Source organism: Rhinopithecus bieti, unplaced genomic scaffold (genome assembly GCF_001698545.2).
Source record: "Rhinopithecus bieti isolate Rb0 unplaced genomic scaffold, ASM169854v2 scaffold_6945, whole genome shotgun sequence".
Lineage (NCBI taxonomy): Eukaryota > Metazoa > Chordata > Mammalia > Primates > Cercopithecidae > Rhinopithecus > Rhinopithecus bieti.
Genome location: NW_016805531.1, coordinates 4,342,693 through 4,364,382, shown reverse-complemented (window position 1 = coordinate 4,364,382; position 21,690 = coordinate 4,342,693). Strand labels below are relative to the sequence as shown.

The 21,690-nt window shown below is 54.4% G+C and overlaps 1 protein-coding gene across 2 annotated transcripts; it reads right to left on the bottom strand.

The window, feature by feature from the left end:
* Nucleotides 1-1,109: 1,109 nt before the first annotated feature.
* LOC108530130 (SH2 domain-containing adapter protein F) lies at nt 1,110-21,690 on the bottom strand. Of its 2 annotated transcripts, XM_017872832.1 has the most exons (7): nt 15,863-15,970; nt 12,031-12,172; nt 9,120-9,326; nt 7,474-7,614; nt 6,030-6,201; nt 5,765-5,884; nt 1,229-2,027 (listed from the first exon to the last, which is right to left on the bottom strand). In XM_017872832.1, the coding sequence occupies exons 2-7, from the start codon at nt 12,062-12,064 to the stop codon at nt 1,841-1,843; spliced, it is 861 nt and encodes a 286-aa protein (XP_017728321.1). In that variant the 5' UTR covers nt 12,065-12,172; nt 15,863-15,970; the 3' UTR covers nt 1,229-1,840. The 2 variants fall into 2 exon arrangements, with proteins under 2 accessions (XP_017728323.1, XP_017728321.1); XM_017872834.1 differs by lacking the exons at nt 7,474-7,614; nt 15,863-15,970 and adding an exon at nt 21,232-21,690 and having other exon boundaries at nt 1,110-2,027.

The window sequence follows — 21,690 nt, the reverse complement described above, 5'->3', positions numbered from 1 at the left end:
TCATCTGCAAAATGGCTGGATGCTCTCCAAGTTGACTTAAAGACAGGACAACCCTCTGAGGGATTTTTTTTTTTTTTTTTTTTTTGAGACAGAGTTTTGCTCTTGTTGTCCAGGCTGGAATGCAATGGCATGATCTCGGCTCACCGCAACCTCTGCCTCCTGAGTTAAAACAATTCTCCTGCCTCAGCCTCCCGAGTAGCTGGGATTACAGGCATGCACCACCAGGTCCGGATAATTTTGTATTTTTAGCAGAGACTGGGTTTCTCCATGTTGGTCAGGCTGGCCTCGAACTCCCGACCTAAGGTGATCCACCAACCTCGGACTCCCAAAGTGCTGGGATTACAGGCCTGAGCCACCGCGCCCGGCAAGAGAGTGCCCAATTTAAACGCCTACATACCACATATCCTCAATTTCGAGAAAATAGCCACTGGCTTAGAAACTTTCAAGTACTGTGATTCACAGCACACTTCGGAGGTTGCATGTTTAGGTTCTGGAAGAGGCCCTCGGACGGCCCTTTGGCGCAGCGGTCCCCGGAAGGTGCCTGCCCAGCACGTCGAGGGGTCCTGACCAGCCTGCCCGCGGGATGGGGCGGGCCTGAGAGCCGCTCCGCCTGGCGGCCCAGTAGGCCTTCCCCGGCCGGCCCCCAGGCCTGGGCGGGTTCCCACGGTGGGCGCCGGCCGGGGTGCAGTCTAGGCTGCGGGCCAGTGGTTAGGGGCTCGCAGGCCGGCCCCGTCCGCGGGTCTGTCCGGGACAAACCCTTCCGTCAGGGGGGCGAGTGAGGCGCGGCAAGCCCTCAGTTCCTTGGCCAAGGAGACGAGCGCGGCCCCCGCGGCCCGCCCCGCTAGCTTTCCCGCCTCCGCCGGCGCGCGGCTTCCGCGTGGCAGGCCGCCCCGCTCCCCAGCCTGGCGCGCTGCTTCTTTGTCTCTCCGCGCCTCCCCTTCTCCCAGACAAATGGCCGTTGGCAGGAAATTGGACGCGCTCCGAAGAAGCCTTGTGCAGCGGGGAGGGGGCGCCGCGCGGCCAGCTGGCCTTGGGTGCCCCCAGCCGGGGCGTAGGCGGCGGCGATGTTTTGACATCTCGTCAAAGAAAGGAACTTGATGCTTCGAAAGTGCTTTTCACAGCCGGGCTGTGTCTGCTCCAGAGCTGATTTATAAGCAGAATCTGCGCTCGCTTCTCCGCTCCCTCCCCCGTCAGCCCGGGGACGGCGCCGGAGGCGCGGGCGCGGCTGTGCCCGGCAGGATCGGGTTTATTTATTGCCTCTGGCCCGGAGCCGGGGCGGCCTGGGGACTGCACAGTTCCCTCTGCCCGAGCCCCTCCCCTTGTCTCCCCACCCCCCAAAGCCGGCTGCTTCCCAGGGGCCTGCCTTCCCCAAACCTCACCAGGCTCTGGGAGGAGCCCTCCAACGGTCTGGGGTGGAAGTTGGGGACGGAGGCAGAGAGATGGTCAGGCGCCCCATGGGGCCGAATTCTGCTCCACCTCGCAGGGAGCCAGTGGGGAGAACATGGTGGTGGTGGAGGTCGCCACCTCTGCCCTAAGGTCGGAAAGGAGCCGGAGCTGCCAATCTGAAACTCCCTATGACCCCAGCAGCGCTAGAACCCCCTTCCTCCAGGGGCTATCCTTTCTCTCCAGGGTTTCCTCTATCCCCAGCTCCAGCCAACCCCTTACTCCAAGGCCCCAGGAGCCCTTTCCCTTTAGAATAAATTAAGGAATCTCCAGCTTCTGCTCGATACCCAGAGAAGAAAGGTTTGAAAGATCATGTCCCTGGCAAGCGCCACAGCCCTCAGCCAGGTGATGGGCACAGGGCTGGGTACAGGTCTATCACAGTGCCCTGGCTTCACATCTAAAGAGTCCGGATGGCCACAGGGTAGAGCAGGGACATGTGTTCGGCCCCCTTAATGGGTAGCTTGCGGCTGGCATAGTGGTGTACAATTTCAGGGACGCTGCTGAAGGGCGGGCTGTTCTGGCCCAGCACATATTTGTGTTCCTTGGTCCGGGACAGCTTCATGTGCATGAATCCCTGGCTGCTCCTGGGAAGAGGAGAGGAGACTGTGATGAGTGGGGGCTCTCCTCAGCCCCCCATCCAGTAACCCTCCCCAACCCTACAGCAAATGTGGTGGTTCCAAAGCCAGCTGAGAATGAGAGGTGATTAGGGGAGATGGAGGTCAGTCCAGAAAGCAGGGGTGGTGGTGGTGTAAGTAGGTAGCACTGGGCATTGGCTTTGTGGTGAGGCCACTGGGTGTGCCAAGAATGTGTGTACAGGGAGTATATAGGGCGTGTGCAGGTGGAAACTGAGTGACCAACACCACCCCCGACCCCTGCTGGCCAACCCTGGGGTCCAGACACCCTGGCCCTCCAGCCTCTGTGGCCAGGGCCAGTTTAACCTCACCTTTCGTGAGCTGTATGGTAGGACACCTGTGAGGGGCTCCTGGTGACTCATGTGGAACCACATACACCCTTGGCAGGAGGGTGGACAGATGTGACAATCAAGCTAGTCTTGGTTGGGGCTCTCCCTTCTAAAGACTAGGGGGAAGGGAGAAGCTGATCTGGAAGACCCCCCAAAATCTGGGAGTGCTCAGCTGCCTCCTCCTGGGGATATCCCTTCACTCTCTTGCTCTCTGGGTCTTCGACCAAGCCCCTAGCTCATTTATCTGGCCCTTCGGCCTACAATGACTTCATTCCCTTGCTCAGGGACATGCTCCTGCCTCTCCCATCTCCCTGCCACAACCAGGAAATCAGCATCAGTGCCTGGCTCTACCCTCAAGACAAGGACCCCACTGCTCAGAGTTCTGGCTAGCTCCTAAATGTCCAGGGACCCTCGGCCCATGAGAGGGCACGGGAGCACCCAAGTACATTTGTCTAAACCACCACAGCTTGGTCTGTCAGGCCTCAGGTCTGAAACCCAAGCACAGGCAAGGGGTAAGGAATGTTTTGGGGAGCCCTGAAGCCTTAGTGTTATATACTGCTGGCCACAGCCTACCTGGGGACAAGGACAGGGCTTAGAGATTAGTGTGGAAAGCAGAACCAGTGAGGGGGCTGCCTCCATCCTGAGGTCCACCCCCCAGAGAGGTGAGGCTGGCAATCCTCATCACTCGCCTCCCCTGTCTGGGTACAAAGACCCATTTCACCAGGCCCACAAGTGAGAAATCAAAGTGGGGAGGCTGAAGGGAGGTGACAGATGGGAGGAGAAAAGGAGGCCCCAAACTCCATCCCTCTGCCTCCCCAGGCATGGAGTCCTCAGGAGCCTAGCAGACTTCTGGGAAAAGGCCTGGGGCCCCAGGGCTGAGCGTGTCAGGGTGCAGGGTGGCAGGGACCATCTGTAGGTCGGAGATAACTGGGGCTGACAGCTCAGGCCCTTAGGAAAAGGAGCCAAGGGCCTGCGGCAAACGGCCCCTGTGGGTGGTGGAGATGGGGGGCAGTGTCCCCTGTCAGGCCCAAGGCTGTGGGCAGCAGCATGGGCCCTGCTTTCCTTCACCTCTTCTCAGTTTGGGGCTGACCGCTTCCCCCTTAGTCCACCTGGGGAATTGTCTCTCCTAAAAGCTGCACATTGTTATCTTCTCGAAAGAGATCTGCCTAAGAAGGACAAGTGGCCAGAGAGCTCAGCAGCCATCTGGATAACCAACCTCTTGCAGAGGGGATGGCTGTGCTTTCCCGCCTCCTGGGACAAAGTCCCAAGGGTCCATTAGGACACAGCAAAGCCCCTGCCAGACCCTCAGGGTCCTGGGGTTAGGACCAGCTGGGCTGCAGGACCAGGCTGGCAAGCCTTTTTGAGGAAGTTGTTTAATTAACAGTGAAAGCCCTTCCATTAGGGAGAGAAGAGAAACCATAATCATATTTCAGAGAAGCCATTTATATGTAAACGAGGCTCTGGCAGACAGATACGGAGCCAGGTCAGCCAGGGCGGGAGCAGGTCTCCAGGCCTGCCTTGCCATTTTACCTCCCAGGCTAAGGCAGGCTGGCAGGGCTCCACTCTGGGAGCCAGACCCCTGGCATCTCCCCTTACCTTAGCCTGTACCAAACAATAATATGGCACTGGTGGAGCCCTGGAATACCATGGTTTGTGGAGTCAGACAGAGCTGGGTTCAAATCCTGGTTTGGGGACTTTATTACCTGGTGGCCTTGGGCAAGTAACAAGCCTCTATGAATTTATTTTCTGTCTATAAAAAAGAGATCTATCTTGCAGGGGAGTAGTTGGTTTAGAAATGGCATATAGGTTGCTTGGTGTGCTCCATGAACTTTAACTATAATTTTTAAGGCAATACACATTTCTGAGGTTATATACATCACATTTTGACAAAACTTTTCTGGGAAATGCTTCTTTGATTTTATAATTCAAAGACTCCTAGAATATGACAGGTGGGAAAAAAAAAGCACTATTATCAATTCATTTGGCAAAGGTAGAAACCGAGGCTTGGAGATATTAAGTGATTTCCCTAGGATCACATAGCTAGTTTATCAAATCCAAGAATAGAACTCAGGTTACCTGACTATAGTCCGGCACTTTTTCTATTTTTTTTTTTTTTTTTTTTTTTTTTAGACAGATTCTTGCTGTTGTTGGCCTGGGCTGGAGTGCAATGGCACGATATTGGCTCACTGCAACCTCTGCCTCCTGGGTTCAAGTGATTCTCCTGACTCAGCCTCCTGAGTAGCTGGGATTACAGGTGCGCACCACCACACCCAGCTAATTTTTGTATTTTTAGTAGAGACCGGGTTTCACCATGTTGGTCAGGTTGGTCTCGAACTCCTGACCTCAGGTGATCCACCAGTCTCAGCCTTCCAAAGTGCTGGGATTACAGGTGTAAGCCAACACGCCCACCACTTTTTCTATTATCTTTTAGTGAAGTTGAATTATTATCCCCCAGATATGACTGGTTTAGTAGCCCGAAGTTTCCATAGATTGGATTTGTTTGAATGGGAGGGTATACCTGTACTCTGATGGTCCCAGAGAATGTGCTAGAAAGTGGTGCAGGTGTCCTACTAGTGATGGTGGGAGGCAAATGAACATACCACCCCACTGGCTTCCTAACATGGGGTACGGGGTCTACTAGGCAGAACTCCTGGTTGCCCCCAGGGCAGGGCTGGCCATGCCACCAGGGAGTCTGGGAGGCTGATCTACTGCTCCTGGGAGGAAAGCCTGATGGGAAGGGAGGGCCTTGCCTCCCCTACCTCTTCCAGGATCCAAAAGCTCAGACACACCCCCGTCCTCAAACACACACACAGACACACACACTCTTCCTCAGAGTAAACAGGAATAACTTTGTATCCACTACCCTGTCCTCCTTCTAGCACCCAGCCCCCCCCTCCCGCCCTCTCGCCACCCTATAGACTCCCTCAGGCAAAGCTCCTATCTCCTTGCCTATGCTTCTAGAACATCTTGGGCTTCCATTAATAATGACAGTGATGATTTATTGAGCCCTTAGCACTATGCTAAGCACTTCTCATGCATTATTTCACCTAATCCTTCCCTATATCCTCCCCCATCCATTTCATGAATAAGGAAACTGAGGCCTAGAGAGGTTAAGGGGGCCCAGGCCACACAGCTAGAACAGAACCCTTCTAAGCTGCATGCTGTGGATCAACTGTTTCTCCCAATGGACTCTGAGCTCCCTGAGAGCAGGGGCTGAGTCTCAGACATCTCAGGACCCCCAGTGCCTAGGGATTATTCATGGGGGATGGGGACCTCCCCAGCTTGGCAGGCATAAGGGGAATACTGGAGTCCCCTTCCACCCTGCTGGCTGTCCCTGCACCCACAACCGTCCCCACTCACTTGAGGGACAGGGAGAAGTCATTCTTGCTGGTCTCACTGTTGCGTACCAGGTAGCTGGCCTCTTTGCACAGCCGGAGCAGGTTCTCGGCGTCGGTTCGGCTGATGGCCCCATGATACCAGCTAAGGATGAGAGAGAGGAAGGGGGGGCATCTCTGCTGGGTCCCTCGCCGTCCAGGCCCACCCGTTGTGGGTGTCCCCTGTAGGGAAGCCAGTGCCAGGAGGGGAGGAGCGGAGAGGGAGTCCCCAGCTGGACACAGACACTCACACCTGGTTTTCCAGAGGCAGTGCTGGATCTGTCCACTCCCCCAGGGGGCTGCTGGGCTCCACGCTTAGGGGCTTGGCTGACTTGGGGTTCCCTGCAGAGAGTCGGGGAGGTAGCCGCCCCTTCTCCTCCCGGCCAGGTGACAGGCAGCTCTTCTCCGATCCTTCAAACTGGGCTGTGGGGAACATATCAGTCATGGACTCTAAGGACCCTAGAGGTCCTCAGAGGTGACTACTGAATAGCCAGTGCCCAATCCCTACTTCTTCCAGCCCCAGAAAGGATCAAAGGAATGTTCTAGGAGGGCAGCCCATGCTCAAGGGCCTGACTGGCTCTGGGGACATAATCTTGGATCCATCGCCTGGTGGGGGTGGGCCCAGCCTTCTGTGCCACAAGGCCTCGCAGTCCCCACACTGTGGGAGGAGAGGGCAGAGGAGCAACCCGAGAAACCATGCACGCTTCTCCCTCCAGAGCAGCTGACTGCCTTCCCCTAGTCCATCCTCTCAGGGTGGCTTCAGCGCTGATAATATTGTTTCTTTCTCCTCCTCAGAGTTCATTACCGTTCTCCAAATCACCCTGCCAAGCCATTCTGTAGAAATGACTTATTGATCTGAGAACAATTATCCGATTCCCCTTGGTGCCATCCTGACAGGCTAATCCCGCCCAAAGCCGCCAGTCGGCTCGCCCCTCCCCCACCCCCAACGTTGCTGCCCACTGGCTCCCTTCCCCAACCCACAGAGGCCCAGAGGCGGCACCTCTGCCCTCCCAGACCAGGGCAGCCTCATAGCTGAGCCTACATAAGGAAAGGCTGAGCCCCCGTGGGTCCCCTGGCCACAGGCACACGGGCACACATGCACACATGCACGTATGGATAGATACCTTCCTTCATCCCATATTTTAAAATACAATATTCAGGCACAAATGTACAACCAGATGCTCATGCCTCTGCACACACACCCTTGGGTGCCCACTCTGGACAGAACTGAACATAGAGGAAGAATCAAGTGCGTTCTTTCTCCTCATTTGGGTTCTTTCTCTCTCCTTGTAGCCCTTTGAAGCCCTTATTGTCTTTCAGTCACCAGATGCAAGGGTCAGATCTGCTCCTTTGTGCCAAGGAGTTCCACACTTCCTGTGCTTGTCCCACCCCCATCTCAGGAGTATTTGCATTGCTGAAGGATCTGGTCAAGCAAAGCTCTCCCCAAAGTGAATTTTAAATGGTGGATTTTTGTAGCATGGTGAGGAACACATTAGAAAGGGGCCTCCCTGTAGGAGACACCATCCCACGGCTATCGGGAAGGGAGGAATGTGCATTTTGTCTCTTCTTATTCCCAAATGAGATTCTTCCTGGGGTCTCCAAACCCTGCCCCACCTCTCAATTCCTCCAACCCAACCCGCAGGGCCTGGAGGGGTGAGGACATGTCACCCTGGCCAGAAGCCCCCCAGGACCCACCGCTGCTGTCCTCCAGGCTGGGCTCAGGGAGGGGTGAGGCTGGACCGGAGATGTCCCTGTCCCCATCAGGCAGGGAGGGGCTGCTGTCCAGCTGTCCCACAGGTGGAGGCCAAGGTAGGTCTTTGATGACCTTAATGTCAACTGGAGCCAGCAGCAGAAGTGAGAAGAGAGACAGACAGTGACAGAGACAGAAAGAGGTAAAGGTTGAGACACCAAAACCCAGAGCCAGGACACAGGACAGCCTAGAAAGGAGGAGGGGGAGGGGCAGAGGCAGAGGCAGGTCAGCTTTTGGGGAAGGACTCAAGGGCTGGGCGGAGCCAACGCTGACCACACCAGGCTGGCCTGGTCAGAGGGTGGGAAGCTCGGGTGGCAAGCAGCAGGATGCAGGGTCTTGCTCTGCCAGCTCGTGGGTCCCCTTCATTTGACCTCTTACAAGCCTCCAGGGCCCAAAGATACCAGGAACAAAGGAAATGCAGGACTAGGAGTGACCAGCCCCTCCCAGCACCACATCCGGGTTCCCATAGCCTCCTGGCGCCCACAGCCTTGCCTCCCTTTCTCCTTTTCCCCACAGCCTGGGAACTCGCAGGCAGCAAGAAAGAGCCAGTCTCGCCTCAGGTTGTCAGGATTACTCAGACTTGGGGGCAGATGTTTTATTGAAATGTAATCCCCACCCCCCATCTTGAGAAGAGTGATGCCACTGGCGGCTGCTGGACTGCTAACGAGGTTTCCTAATGACGAGCATAGATTTTCCCATTAAGCAATCCAAACAGTATTGATTCTCCAAGGAGACTTCTGGAGATAAACGGCCCATCCTCAATGGTGTGTGCTTTACAGGAAGAATATTAGAATCCTGTGGTTTTCCAGTCTGGCTGTCAGGGTGGGGAGGGCAGAGGAGGGCTGGGTCCAGCTCCAGGATGAGCCCCTTGCCCAGGCAGGGCAGAGGGGCATATGCGGGCAGGAGTGAAGTCGAATGCTATTTGAGCCCTTTATGTTCTCCCTGAATCAAGGACCCAGGAGCAAAAGCCCACTCCCTACTCCGGGCTCTTGCTCCACCCACCTCAGACCGCTAACATGAACTTTTCCATGGTGGACTTGGACTTGGGATGGACAGTGGTGTGGCTGGAACAGAAGAAACCTGATCTTCATCCGGCAATCATAGCCTCACTCTGCTCCTCAGAAATCTCCCTGGGGCCAGACGCCCCTGGTCTGCCAGGGCGTACCACTGGGAGGCAGAGCCCTAGAATTCAGGTTACATCCATAGCTGTCTTCGTTGTTTGAAGTAAGTGCCTTCTTTTGTTAAATGTAAGTATTTTAACATATGTCACGAGTTTCATAAGTTTGTTTTGGAATTTATTTTTAAATATACCCAGTCCCCAAAACATAGAAGTAGTCCAAGCCTCTTAGCTTCCAAGGGGTGGTGATGCAGGGCAATACCTTCATCCTTCTCCTGTACCCATTCCTTGACCCTAAACACAGCGCTGTGTCCACATTGCCAACCCCACCCCCTGCAGTACAGAATTCAACTGCATTTCCCTAGAGTCCTGATCCTGGGCCTCCCTGGGCTCCTAGGGTCCACTCCTTCCATTCTCGAGCCTGGAAAGCTGCTCAGAGGCCCCAGCTGACCTGCCCTCTCCAACAGGACTCACCTGCAAAGGCTTTGGAAATCCGCTCCTTCTTCCACTCCCAGGGCTGGTCATACTCCTCGGGGGGCCTTTCATCATCCTCTGGCAGGCGGGACTCCCGCGGCCAGGGGGCCCCCTCACCTTCCGGAGTGGCCCCATCCTCCTCTGGCTCATAGGGTGTGTCATACAGAGGCAAGGGCTGAGTTGCTGTCTCCTTGGAGCCCCGGATCTCTGCCAGGGCAGGGCAGGAAGGGAGAGGTGAGGGCTCAGCCTTGGCTTTCTGGCTCCCCTCCTCCTCCAATGCTTCTCAGCAACAAGCCAGGCCTCCTTCAGAGGAGATGCCCTGGCTCTTGGGGGAGCTCAGCAACCACACATCCTGGGTTCCTCACCCTCAAAACACTTCTGGGTCTCTAAAAGCAAGGGAGCCAATGAAGGCAAGGGCAGGTGGGCACCAGAGTAAAAGACAGGAAAAGGATCCTGCGACAGTCAGTGAGGGCTGGGTAAAATTTATGAGTTTAGGAAACTGAGGCACAATCCTCCCATTGTCCACTTCCTCCCTGATGCCAAGTTCCATTTGTTTCCTTCTGTCTCAAATGATATCATTCCTTTTTATCTTTTTCTTTTTTTTTTGAGACAGAATCTTGCTCTGTCACCGAGGCTGGAGTGCCATGGCACGATCTCGGCTCATTACAACCTCCGCCTCCCAGGTTCAAGCGATTCTCCCATCTCAGCCTCCCGAGTAAGGTACCTACCATCATGCCTGGCTAATTTTTGTAGAGATGGGGTTTCAACCATGTTGGCCAGGCTGGTCTTGAACTCCTGACCTCAGGTGATCCGCCTGCCTTGGCCTCCCAAAGTGCTGGGATTACAGGCGCGAGCCACTGCGCCTGGCCCGCAAATGATATCATTTCACAATCACAGACGCTGCCCAGACACTGTGAACCACCCCCGCCTTGAAACTTTCCCTTCGACAAGTTACATTCATCGTCATAAAGACCTCTCACTTTGACATTCCATGGTTTCAACACATCACCTTCTCTAAAGCTAATTGGTTCTCTTTTTGGGATCACTGACCCAGCCCCACTATTATTTTGTCCTTTCTGACTATCTTGAATGCTAATATCTGACCTAATGTGGCCTCCTGTACCACTTCAGGTCACACAAGTCACATCTGCTTCTCCAAAGTGACTACTGGAAAGGCAGTGACCATCCTCACCAAGGACCTGGCAAATACTTTCTTTCTGATCACCCCCAGCTGGCCTCTCCCTAGATCCTCTCTTGGCCTCTGTTCCCCAAGACCAGGTCTTATGTACTTCTCCCTATCCTAATTCCTTGAAATATATGCCTGGCCTCATGGCACTTGCTGCATCTGTATTTCCAGTCATTTGTGTCCATTGCCATAAAGACCTTTTGCTTTGACATACCATCGTTTCAAACTGACCACCTTCTCCAAAGCTAGTAGTTCCCTTATTGGGATCACTGACCCCAGTGAAAATACGATAAAAGCTATGGAGCTACTCCCCAGAAAAATGTGCTCCTATATTTTCACATATAATTTCAGGGCATTCATGGGGGCTTCATGGGGGCTTCCTGGGGTCCACACCCTCTGACCTAAATGGGGTAGTAAGCTTCTCACTTTCTCCATTTCCGTCTGCTACACTGTTCTCCTTGGACCTGGCCCTCCTTCATTCTTCAAATCCCATCTGTTCTTTGCCAATACCCAGTGACCTTCACCCTCATCTTTCCGTGTGTAGGTTACTGCTAGGGTGAACCTGCATTCTGCAGGCTCGTGTTTCCAAGGGCTCCATGGAATAATATTCCTGGGATATTCCTGACCACTCTCTGCCTCCCTTACCACCTCTCCCAAGTAGGAAGAGCAGTTTATTGTATCGGTCAGTGAATGCACGCTCTCCTGCTCTTAAAGAGAAAGAACATTCTGGTTCATGCAGTCAGTGGCCTGTTCCTGTGCTGTCTTTGACCCCGAGCCCCAGGTACCGAAGGGCAGGCTCTGAGCTTGGATGGGGACAAGCTCTGGCTCTTCCTTTGCAGGGTTCCCCCACTAGGCCTACTGAGTTGCCCAAGCCTGAGTGGGCAAGTTTAATTCTGTGGTGAAGTATTAAGAAGCCCATTGCGATGACACATAAGCCCATTGTGGTGAACGTAAGTAATGTTCTCTAATCAACTTTATCAGTAATAAAGCTGGCATTTTCGTCCTGTTCCTCTCTTGCCCAATAATTCATTATGGCTCCACTCCCCGTTTTGAAGCAAGTCCAGATACCTCATTCCAGCCTACGAAGCACTGCCCTGCCCGTCTCAGACTCTCTCATCTAGGTTCCCATGCACGACCAGCGCTAACATCATTTGCCCCTGAACAAACTTCCTCTCACCCTGCCTCAGGGCTGTGGCTTGGACAGACCCACCCCGTCCTCTCTAATCACCCCTGATCTGATCTCTTTCCCCTGGACTCTCTCTCAGCTTCTGTTCCCAAGACCGGGTCTTACTCATTTCTCCCTAGCCTCACTCTTCGGACTACTTGCCCAGGCTCATGACACCCACTGTAACTACATTTCCAGTCATCTTTCTCCAACTGCCATGAAGATGTTTCGTTTCAAACTCATCCCCCCTCCCAAGGGCTAGTGGTTCTCTTTTTGGGATCATGATCCTCCCAGCCCTCGCCACTATCTTTTCCTTCCTATCTTGAATGCTTCTATCTGAACTTCAGTTGCGTGGCCTCCTGTACCACTTCCGGTCTCATAGGTCACAGCTGCTTCTCCAAAATGACTCTGAAAGGCAGTGACCATCCTCCCCAAGGACCTGGAAAAGACTTTCTCCATATTTTCCAGGGACCAAAGAATCAGTCCTTAGACTTGTGAGTCACAAAGCCTGTTCTGCAGAGCCCAGGCCTCAGGGAGTACCTCCCCTGCCCGTCACTCACCGGCCATCATCTTTTGAGCTTCATAGGGCTCCATGTAGCCATCATTTTCAGGGACCTTCTCTGGGGCTCCTGAAGCTCCTGCTGAACCTTCACCAGTCTCCTGAACATCAAACGGGTCCGCATAGTCTTCTAGGATTGCCAGCTGTGGGAGGAGAGTGAAGACAGTGGGCTTCAGGGAGAGGAGAGGCAACTCTGCTTCTCCCAAGGTACTCTGTCCATGGGAGCAAGAGTCCCAAGTAGGCTGCCTTCGATTCAAACCCCCAGGTACTCAAGGACAGGCTCTGAGCTTGGATGGGGACAAGCTCTGGCTCTTCCTTTGCAGAGCTCTCCAACTAGGCTGCCAACCAAGTGGTATATCTTTTTTTTTTTTTTTTTTTTGAGATGGAGTCTTACTCTGTTGCCAGGCTGGAGTGCAGTGGCGTGATCTCGGCTCACTGCAACCTCCACCTCCTGGGTTCATGCCATTCTCCTGCCTCAGCCTCCCAAGTAGCTGTGACTACAGGTGCGTGCCACCGAGCCCAGCTAATTTTTGTATTTTTAGTAGAGATGGGGTTTCACCATGTTGGCCAGGATGGTCTCGATCTTTTGACCTCGTGATCTGCCCGCCTCAGCCTCCCAAAGTGCTGGGGTTACAGGTATGAGCCACCATGCCCAGCCCCAAGTGGTACATCTTTTCCACTAATTTTGTGCCTCTAGGCCATCTCCTAGGCTAAATGGCCAGAAGGAGGCTAATGGGCCTCAGGTCCTGCCTCAAGTCAGGGTCCAAGCAGGCCCAGAGCCTACACCAGGTGATTCAACAAAGGGAATTACTTCAGAGAAACAGTTACAAAGGTGTTGGAAGAGTTCAAAGAGCAACCAAAGAACAGTGAGACAACTCAGAGATTAGCATGGTCCATGCTTACGAGGGCACTTCCAGGTGGTGAACGAATAAACAGCTACTCATCACCAAGGAAGGGAAGGGTGAGTACTCACTTTTTCAGTTCTGCTGATGGATCCTCACAACCCCTGTCATGCGGGTATTACTGTCCCCATTTTAAGGAGTCAGAGGCTCAGGGAAGTTAGGGAACATGTCCAGGACCATTCTACGTAAGTAGAATTGGAAGCCATGCCCTTTGTGCAAAAGGCTGCCAACCTGCCACCAGGGGGCATCTTGGCTGTCCTGGGAGAGAGAATGCTGGAGCCGGCTTTGGGGCAGCCCTGAAATTGTGCTGAAGTCCCTGTGGCTCCTAGAGGGCAGGGACAGGAAAGGCTTCACTTTGGCCCTTCACTTCCCACGCTGCCCCTTTCTCCCACACAAGTGGCTCACGGCCACTCCTCTATGCCTGCTGCCATTCAACGCAGAGTGAACTGCAAACCACACACTCCGAAGAGGCGCTCAAGGTGCTCGGGGCGGGGCACAGCTGAGGACAATAGAACCTTTCTCCAAACTGGGCTTGGGCTTCTCCTGATGGGGTGCTGGCTGAGGCAGAGACTGAGCCCAGTTCACCCAAGGCTGCCAGCACCCCCGGAGCACTGCACCAGTGGGCTGACAGGCGATGACAGGAGGTGGCTCCAGGGCCTGCGGCATGGGGAGAGGCCATTCTTGCCTTTCCTTAAATCTCAGTCTAGGCTTTGGTTCTGAGCCAGATCAGGGCTGTAGGAGCCAGCTGGGCTGGGAGGCCGTGGGGTGACTGGCCTGCTCTGGGTTAGAGGAACTGGGAATGGTGACCGCTAGCAACGCAGAGATGAAGAAAGGAAACTCTCCGCCTCGGAGACCCCTTCTGCATGTTCCTTCGACCCCGCTATTCCCTCTGAGGCACCTCCCAACGGCTCCTACCATCTCATCTGGGGTCTTCAGCTCCCACCTTGTTCTATTCATGCCCTCAGCTACTTTACCACCTCCCTTGCATCTCTGCTTGCTTGTGGGATAACCACCATCTCACATCATCCCATTACCACCACCGGGCTATCCACACCTGGAGTTCTTTGTCATTTTTGTCTTTCCAGCTCCAGTAAGCACCTGACATACAACAGGCACCAGACAAATGTTTCTCCTTGATCATCGCCTATCTCCCCTTGGAGGCCTTCACCCCTAGTCCTCCTTCCGCCAGGAAGAAGAGAAAATAAATCCACTCACCCCTACCCGCCCAAGCTGCTTCCTCCCAGGCCAACTGGCACCCACAGCCCCACCCCTTGACCAAGGGGGCTCTGTGGTCAGCCCACCTTCAGTGATTCTGTCAGTCAGCAGCCAGCATCACACTCTTGTGGCAGCCGCTCAACAGTGTATGAATCAACCAACACATTATCCTTAAACCTTGCGACAGCTCTCCAGTGCTTCAGGAAAAAATCTGTAGTTAAAGAGATTTGAAAGCTTCCACTTTCCTCTTTAGTTTCTCTCTACTCACCTCGGATCACTTTGTTACCAGAAAGCTGTATGTTCTTTCTACTTTAAAGGCTTTCCCTCTGCCTGGATCCCTTTCTCCTTCCTCCTCAAGAGCTAACTCTTATAGATTATTTCTTTAGAAAGCCTTTCAATACTCCCCCAGGCCTGTTAGGTGTCTCTGTGCTGGGCTATTATCACACTGCATGGTAAATATTTGTTTTGTTCCATGTCTTCCTGCAGACTCTGAGCTTCCTGAGGGCAGGAATCATGTTTACTATCAAATTCCTGAAAGCTCTCCGTAAATATGTGTTAACTCCATTCACATAAAACAGGAAGAATGGACAAAGGAAGTACTTTTCCTTGTTCATTCAGCAGAGGAAGCATAAATCTGGATTGGGTGGGGTCATATGAGGGGACAGTCTTTCCAAGCGAAGCTGTGTCATCAGAAGCTGCTTGGCCGGCAGAAGTACCTGGTCCAAGCCCCCGATAGTCCCCCCACCCCTGCCCCTCCACTCCATAGACCCCTCCAGCCTCTCCCTCACCAAGCCTGCAGGCAGCACCCTTCTTACCCAAGTCCTGGGCGCATGCCCAGAGCCGCGACCCCTCCCAGGCTGGCGTGGGCCTCCTCAGCTCTAGCCTGCAGTGCCCGTGGGCGCCCCGGTGGCAACTCTGCGGGCAGCTCAATGGCTCCTCTGTTCCATTCCTGGCTCCACACCCAGCTCCAGGAAGCCCCGGCCCCACACCCTGGGCTGGGATGCCCAAAGGAGCCGCCCACAGGGCTGGGAGTCAGGAGCAGCAGCAGAGATGCCAGTTGGGAAGGATGGCAGGACAGGCACCCACCCTGGGCACAGAAGATCCTGGGCAGAACCCAGGCCTGCTTTCCTGTGGCTTCTAGGTCCCCAGGATAAACTGCTCAGTGGAGGAAGCTGCCCCTATAGGCTTCCAACCCCTTTGACCTACCCTAATTTGTTGTTTTGTTTATGGTCCCTTTGCCCCACTCTGATGTGCTCACTACTGTATCCTGCATCAATCTCAGGGCTAGCACACAGTAGATACTCAATGTATACTGAGGGACGCTCAACAGGTGTCCTCTCCAGACTCCATCCTCTGGAGTGACATCACCTTTCAGATCCCTATTCACCTTGACCTCTAATGGCTGCAGGATCAGGCTCTCAGCAGATCTACATCTGAATAGAAATCAAAGACTCTGGCACAAAGGCCAAAGGGAGGAATTGTCCGCAAAGGACCTTTGGGGAAGACACCTAAAACCACGGCTGGTATTTAGGCATACTCTCTGATATAGCCAGAATGCTGCTGAAACGCTGAAAGATTTCCAAACTAGTAGGTAGAGTATCTACTACCCAGAGGATCCCATCCCTCTCCTTCCTGCCACCCGGCAGGGTGCCTCCAGGACTCTGCTATTGTGTCTGTTCCAACTGGGCAGTGCCCCTCCCAGAGCAGCTGTCATACTTTGAATCTCCTTCCTGCTCAAGCCTCTCCTGTGGTAGCTAGCAGGCCCGCCATCTGGTTCCTCTTCCACTCTGCAACTGGGCCAAGCCACACATGCTTGACCCCCACCACGGGGCTCCAGGGTGGTGTGGATCTAGGAGGAGCAAGAGGGGCACGCGTTACAATGCGCGCCTTGGTCTGCAAGGTCCCCAAAGTCTACCACTGCCCCTCTCCTCTGTTTCTTTAGCTTACATTGAGTGTCTGGAAACCTCTTTTTATCTGTAGACCTCTGTCTTTTTATCTGTAGAAAAAGGATGGTAATAGTACCCATATCAGGGTTGGGAAGAGGAAAATTAATTCGTAAAAGTTCTTAGCCCAGGGGCTGGCATGGAGTCAGTGCTGAACAAATGTTAGCTCTGAGGATAATCTTTTATATTCAGGTATTAAGGCCTCAGAGTTTAGGTGCTTGTCCAGGGTATGCAGCTTGTCAGCAGCAGAGACAAGACAGGGACCCTGGCTTCCTGACTTGTAGTGTCTTATCACAGATTTTCCAAACATTTGGGAAATGCAGCATCTTCTCTCCTCTATTTGTAGATTTAAAATACACTTTAAATCTAAGGAGTCCTGCAGCAAAGAAATCAGTCTAATTTTGTTTAATCCTGTAATTTCTCAAAAATATTTAACCATGGAAGCCCTTTGTCACTGAAAATCTATTAACCCGTTACAGTTTGGGAAATGGTACATTACTTACCTTCCTCAAGATCAAACTTTTTATACCCATTGTTCCTGCTTATTGCAATGTCCTTCTCCTATTTTATCTGAGAAATCCCTTGACATAAAACAAATGTCTTTCCCTTTTCTAATTACAAGAACAATGCCTTGTTTATAAAACAGTCACACATTACAGACATGCAGTCGATCCTACCAACCCTCATAAGACCCTTGGATATGTCTGGTGCCACCTTAGGATTGGGGACCAAGTGGTGGTTTCCAGCATTCAGGAAGTGGTAAACTCAGTACAGAACACACCCCTCATTCCTTCCCTAAGAGTCTGCTTCCTCTTGTTCATTAGCAAATGCTTAGTGAATACCTCCTCTCTGCCAGGCACCTGGCGGTAGGTGCTGAGGGTCCAGGCATTGGGCTCACTCTACTACCTGCTGGCTGAGAAACCGTGCAAGTGTGACTCAGCATTCCTGTGCTCTGGTTTCCCCATTTGTAACCTGGGGATAGTAGTAGAATCTTCCTCACAGGATTGTTTTCAGGATCAACTGGTCTAACACATGTCAGCTGCTTCAAAATGGTACCAGGCACAAGCGAACTGCTTAGTAAATGTTAGCCACTATATTATTAAAGACAAAAAGACCAAATTTCTGAGTCCTTCTGGAGGAGGCCCACAGTGATAGACACAAAATAAGCTCCAAGTTGTGAAGCCCTAAGGCTGGGCACCAGGCTCTGGGGGCACCCACAGGCCCACCACATGCAGGGTTTGGGCCCCACTTTTGCTCTCACATAATATGTTGATTCTGTGGTGAGGGCTAATGGAGTGGGCAGCAGGTACCCCTTCAAGCCCTGGGCCCCAGCCAGGGCTTGCTCAGCCTAGCCAGCAGCTCCCATCCATGGTCCTCAGGTTCCCAGCTCCCAAGAGGCAAAGCGCCAGAGCTGAGTTGTCACTGAGTCATTCACTAGCCAAGGTAAGAAGCACAGATGTCTTCCAGACAGAGTTGGTGCCGCAGTGTGGGGTGAGGGCACTGGGTGGAGTGGTCAGGCCTGCCATCCAATCCCCCAGTAGCTGCAGGCCTCAGCCATCCTCAAAGCAGCAATGGCAGCACAGATGGCCAGCCTGTGAGGTTTAAGAGATTTAACTAGTCTACAAAAGTTTCTTCACCTGGACTCCTCCCTTCTCTTCCCTTCCTTCTGCAGACTCTCCTCCTCCCTCTGTCTCCATCTGCAAGATAAGCAGATCGGACCTACAGACTCTGTGGAAGTCCTAAGAAGGAACAGTAAAACAAACAAGCAAACAAACTCCAAAAAGGCAAGCACCAGGTCTTCCAGGTGCTGTGTCCCTTTCAGCGCCTAATGACATACACTTAATGAACACTGGCTAAGGGATGGTCCTACATTGACTGGCGGCCCCGATCAATCCTCCTAACCTCAGGGCAGGAATGTCTTGTTCAACTTCAGATGCCCTCACTGTGTCCCTCACTTAACTCTTCCTACCTCTGTCTGTTTCCTCCTTTCCAAATCTGTGCCTGGAGGATCCAAGTCCTGTGGATATCATCTGTGAGATACAACTATTTTTTTAAGTTCTTAATATTTTGGGGCTTGTGAACCCCTATGAGAATCTAAGAGCTATACCTTTCCCCAGAAAAATAGGAAATATCTGCACACAATTTCTGGAGGTTCATGAAGCCCAGGAACCTCTCCATGAGCTAAGAGCCCTGGTTTTAATCCAGGGTGCCTGACTGTCTTATTGTCCATGTTACCTCCCCACCCAGCCCTAAACTTGTATCTTGGCATGAGGGAGGCAAAGGACGCACTGCACAGATGGTCACAGGCAGCTCAGAGCTTCGTCCAATCAGAACCCTGTTCCCATATCCATCCCCTTCCCTAATTACACCAGGTTTTTCCTGCTGAAGGTCTGAGAAAAGGGAGCAAAGCAAGGGAAGGCCCAGCTCTCTAGCCCCCCTGCCAGAGCATGGCCTGGGGGCCAGACAAGGGCCCAGCATCATGAAGAAGCTCTTCCTCTGGCCAGATGGCAAGGCCCTGCCTGCCCGTTGCAGGGCCCGGCTCCTGCTGCTCCCACACCTGCCCTGCTAGGCCTGCCCAGATGGCCACCCCTGCACCCCTGCCAACTACGGCAGTGGGTCCCAGGATGCGCTGGCAGCCAGAACCCCACGTGGAGAGAAGGCTAATGGTCCTGAGCCCCCTGGGCCTCTCAGGGTACTGTCCAGGACCTGGTTCTCTCCTGCCCCCATACTAACTGGGTTTCTGCTCAATCCCTCTGGCTTGTCATAGAAACACCTCCACCCATTTCATCAAATTTCATGACCCATCCCTTCTCAGAGGGTTCTGACTCCCTCAGCCCCAGCCACTGGGTTCCAGAGGACAGAATAGGCCAGCACAAAGCACATCCCTGTTCCCAGGCCTCATCTCATGTCAGGAGGAGACCTCAAAGCAAGCCAGGAGGCCTGAGAGAATGAGGAACAGAAAACACTGAGAAAGTGGCCACATAGTACATATACACCAGCTCCACTGGGCCACAGGGGCACGCGACAGCTCACATCCAGGAGCAGCATCTCTCAGGTTTAGGGTAAGGGACTCAGGCACCTTGTCTGAGCTTTTCCTAGGGGAAGACTCAGACCCCAAACTCTGCTCCTAAATGGGTGGGGAGCTGCTCTCTCTAAATGGTGGGAGGCCCAGGTCAGGGCCCATAGAGATAGCATCCCTGCCCCAGGCCAACTCAGGTGTTATCCTGGGTCTTTCTCATCACACCCATTAAAGAAACCACAGATTGTATGGCTCCTGGGAGAGCCTGCTGGATTTCATTCCTGTCCCTGTAGCTGACAAAGGAGTCAGACATCTCTTTGCCCCTAAGTCTGAAAAGCATACAGATCACAGGGCTGACCCAGGCTGAGGCATGGAGGCCCTTGGCAAGAAGAGGCTGTGAGTCTCTTCATGGAACTGTGTGGGTGCAGCCCTTCCTTGGGGGTGTCTGGGAAAATGTGCAAGGGAAGCTGCGGCTAGGGGAGTCCCTGACCCTCAGGCCACCCTGATAATGGACAGTCACCATTCAGGACATATTTATGCACCCTTCTTTATGTCACGCATTGTGTCAGGCACTTGGGAGACACAAGAAGACATGGTCCGTGTCCTGGAGGAGCCCATGGCTTGGTGGGCAGCCTGTTAGGTCATCCAAGCCACTGTAGAGAGGAGAAGGGCCAAAGACAGCTCAGGCCCATGTTGCCTGTGCCAAACAGGCAGTGGTTAGAGAAGAGGAGACTGACTGGTCAGTGGGAAGAACAGAGCCTACCCCTCTCTCTGCCTCGCTATCACCACCTCCATCACATCACACAATAGCGGGGGACAAGAAGCAGACAAGCACAGCCTGGGAGAAGTGCCCTTGAACCTTCCTCTGCAGAATAAGTATCCTGGCCCGGGATGGGCAGCCATGTCCCATAGCAAAAACTAGGAGAAAAAGAATTTGCATTCCTGAGGCTTCTGCTCTGGCCCTGACAGATCCCTCTCATCCAGGAAATCTGGCGGAACGGCGCTCTCTCAGCTAAAAAGCCTCAATCCTGGAGCCAACAGATTCGGAAAGCAACTCTGCACTCCAATCAAATAAAAATGTTCTCTGCTGAGGAGAGGGGGGTAGGCCCCAGAACTGAGCTCCCAGGGTGAGTGAAGAAGGACAACGGAGCCAAGGCAGCCCACAGAGTCATCATCACAGAACTGACGGGCCTGGAATGGCTTTCAGCTCTCGCTCTGCCAGGGAGGAATAAGGCCGACCCAAGCCAGGGCAGGGCCCTGAGGCATGGTGGATGTCCTGTTCTCCTCCCTATCCTGGTGCCTGCAGACCCAGGAAAAGCTCCAGCCTCCCTCAGAATGGACCCGGGGGAGAGGGAGGCCAGGTGGAGAGGAGGAATGGGCTCAGCTGCTTAGCCCCATGTGGGCAACAGGTCCTGAGCACTGACTATCCTCATACCTGACAGGACAAGGGAAGGAGGAAGGAGTGGGCCTGGACCCCAGGAAGCCCCCTTGGCAAGAACTGCAAGCTGCCTGTCTTGGCCTCCTGAGAACAACAGCCCACAGGGCAAAGGCCAGTTCGCGCTGTGTCCGCAAGGAGAAACCCCGTCTTCACCTCCTTTCTGGGGCTTCGGCACCTGCAAGGATGCTTAGGCTGGAGAAATAGGAGGAGGAAGAGGAGGAGGAAGCAAAGAGGCAACAGGAGGGAAGAGCTTTGTGCTGGCTATGCCCTGGGGGAAGGGTCAGAGATCAAAGGGCAGTGAGCTGCTGCTTCCAGAGGGGCAGAAAGGCCATCAACCAGTGGGGGTTGGGAGGTGCGCCTCAATTCCCGCTAGAAAAAGGCTCACAGATCAGGCTGGAGGGGGCTGTGAAGTGCAGAGCCAGCCCGGGAGGGGGAGGGTCACCAGTTCTGGGGCCATTACAGGGAATGGGGCAGAGGGGCAGAGTTTGGGGCTTCCGTCTCAGATTAGTCGGCTGAGAACCTGAACAAAGGTGGGTGAAGGCTCGGAGCCCCGGGGTCAGGGGCTCGCGTCTGCCAGTCGCTGAGACACCGAGGGGCCCGGGTCAGGCCACCTTTGTCCCTCTCGCAACCTCCAGACCCCTGACCGCCTCCCCTCCCCGCCATCCCGGCCCGGCGCGGCACTCACCCTGTCGCTGCTGGCGGGGGGTCCGGAGATCCGCTCATCAGCAGGGGGCGCCGGGGGCCCCGGGGTCTCGACCCGAATAAGGCGGTGTGGGGAGAGCCGTGGCGCGGGGGCGGCGTGGGGCCGGGGGCGGCAGGAGTGGCGAGGGCGGCGGAGCCGGACGACCCCCCGGAGTAAGGGTCTTCGAAGTCGCGCTCTCGCTGCAGCCTGTAGGCGGCCAGGATGTCCGGAGGCGGCGCGGGGGGCGCGGCCGGAGAGGGCGCAGGGGGGCGGTAATCGGGCTCAGGGGGCGCCGGCTTGCTGCCCCCTCCGCCGCCGCCCCCCCCGCGGAAGCCCAGGTGCTCCCGGAGCCACTTGGCTACTCCGCCGCTGCCGCCCCCTCCTGGGCCGGCTCCCGCACCCCCGGCGCCCCGGCGGGACCCCCCTGGGCCGCCCCCAGCGCTCCCCTGGGCCCGCGGCCCC

What these genes read in the sequence shown, in the direction of transcription:
- LOC108530130 (XM_017872832.1), bottom strand. Translation starts at nt 12,064, where the DNA reads ATGGAGCCCTATGAAGCTCAAAAGATGATGGCCG. An exon ending in GATTTCCAAAGCCTTTGCAG is followed by an intron (nt 7,615 to 9,119) that starts GTGAGTCCTGTT and finishes TGCTGGCTCCAG; the next exon opens with TTGACATTAAGGTCATCAAA. An exon ending in CAGCCTGGAGGACAGCAGCG is followed by an intron (nt 6,202 to 7,473) that starts GTGGGTCCTGGG and finishes TGTTCCCCACAG; the next exon opens with CCCAGTTTGAAGGATCGGAG.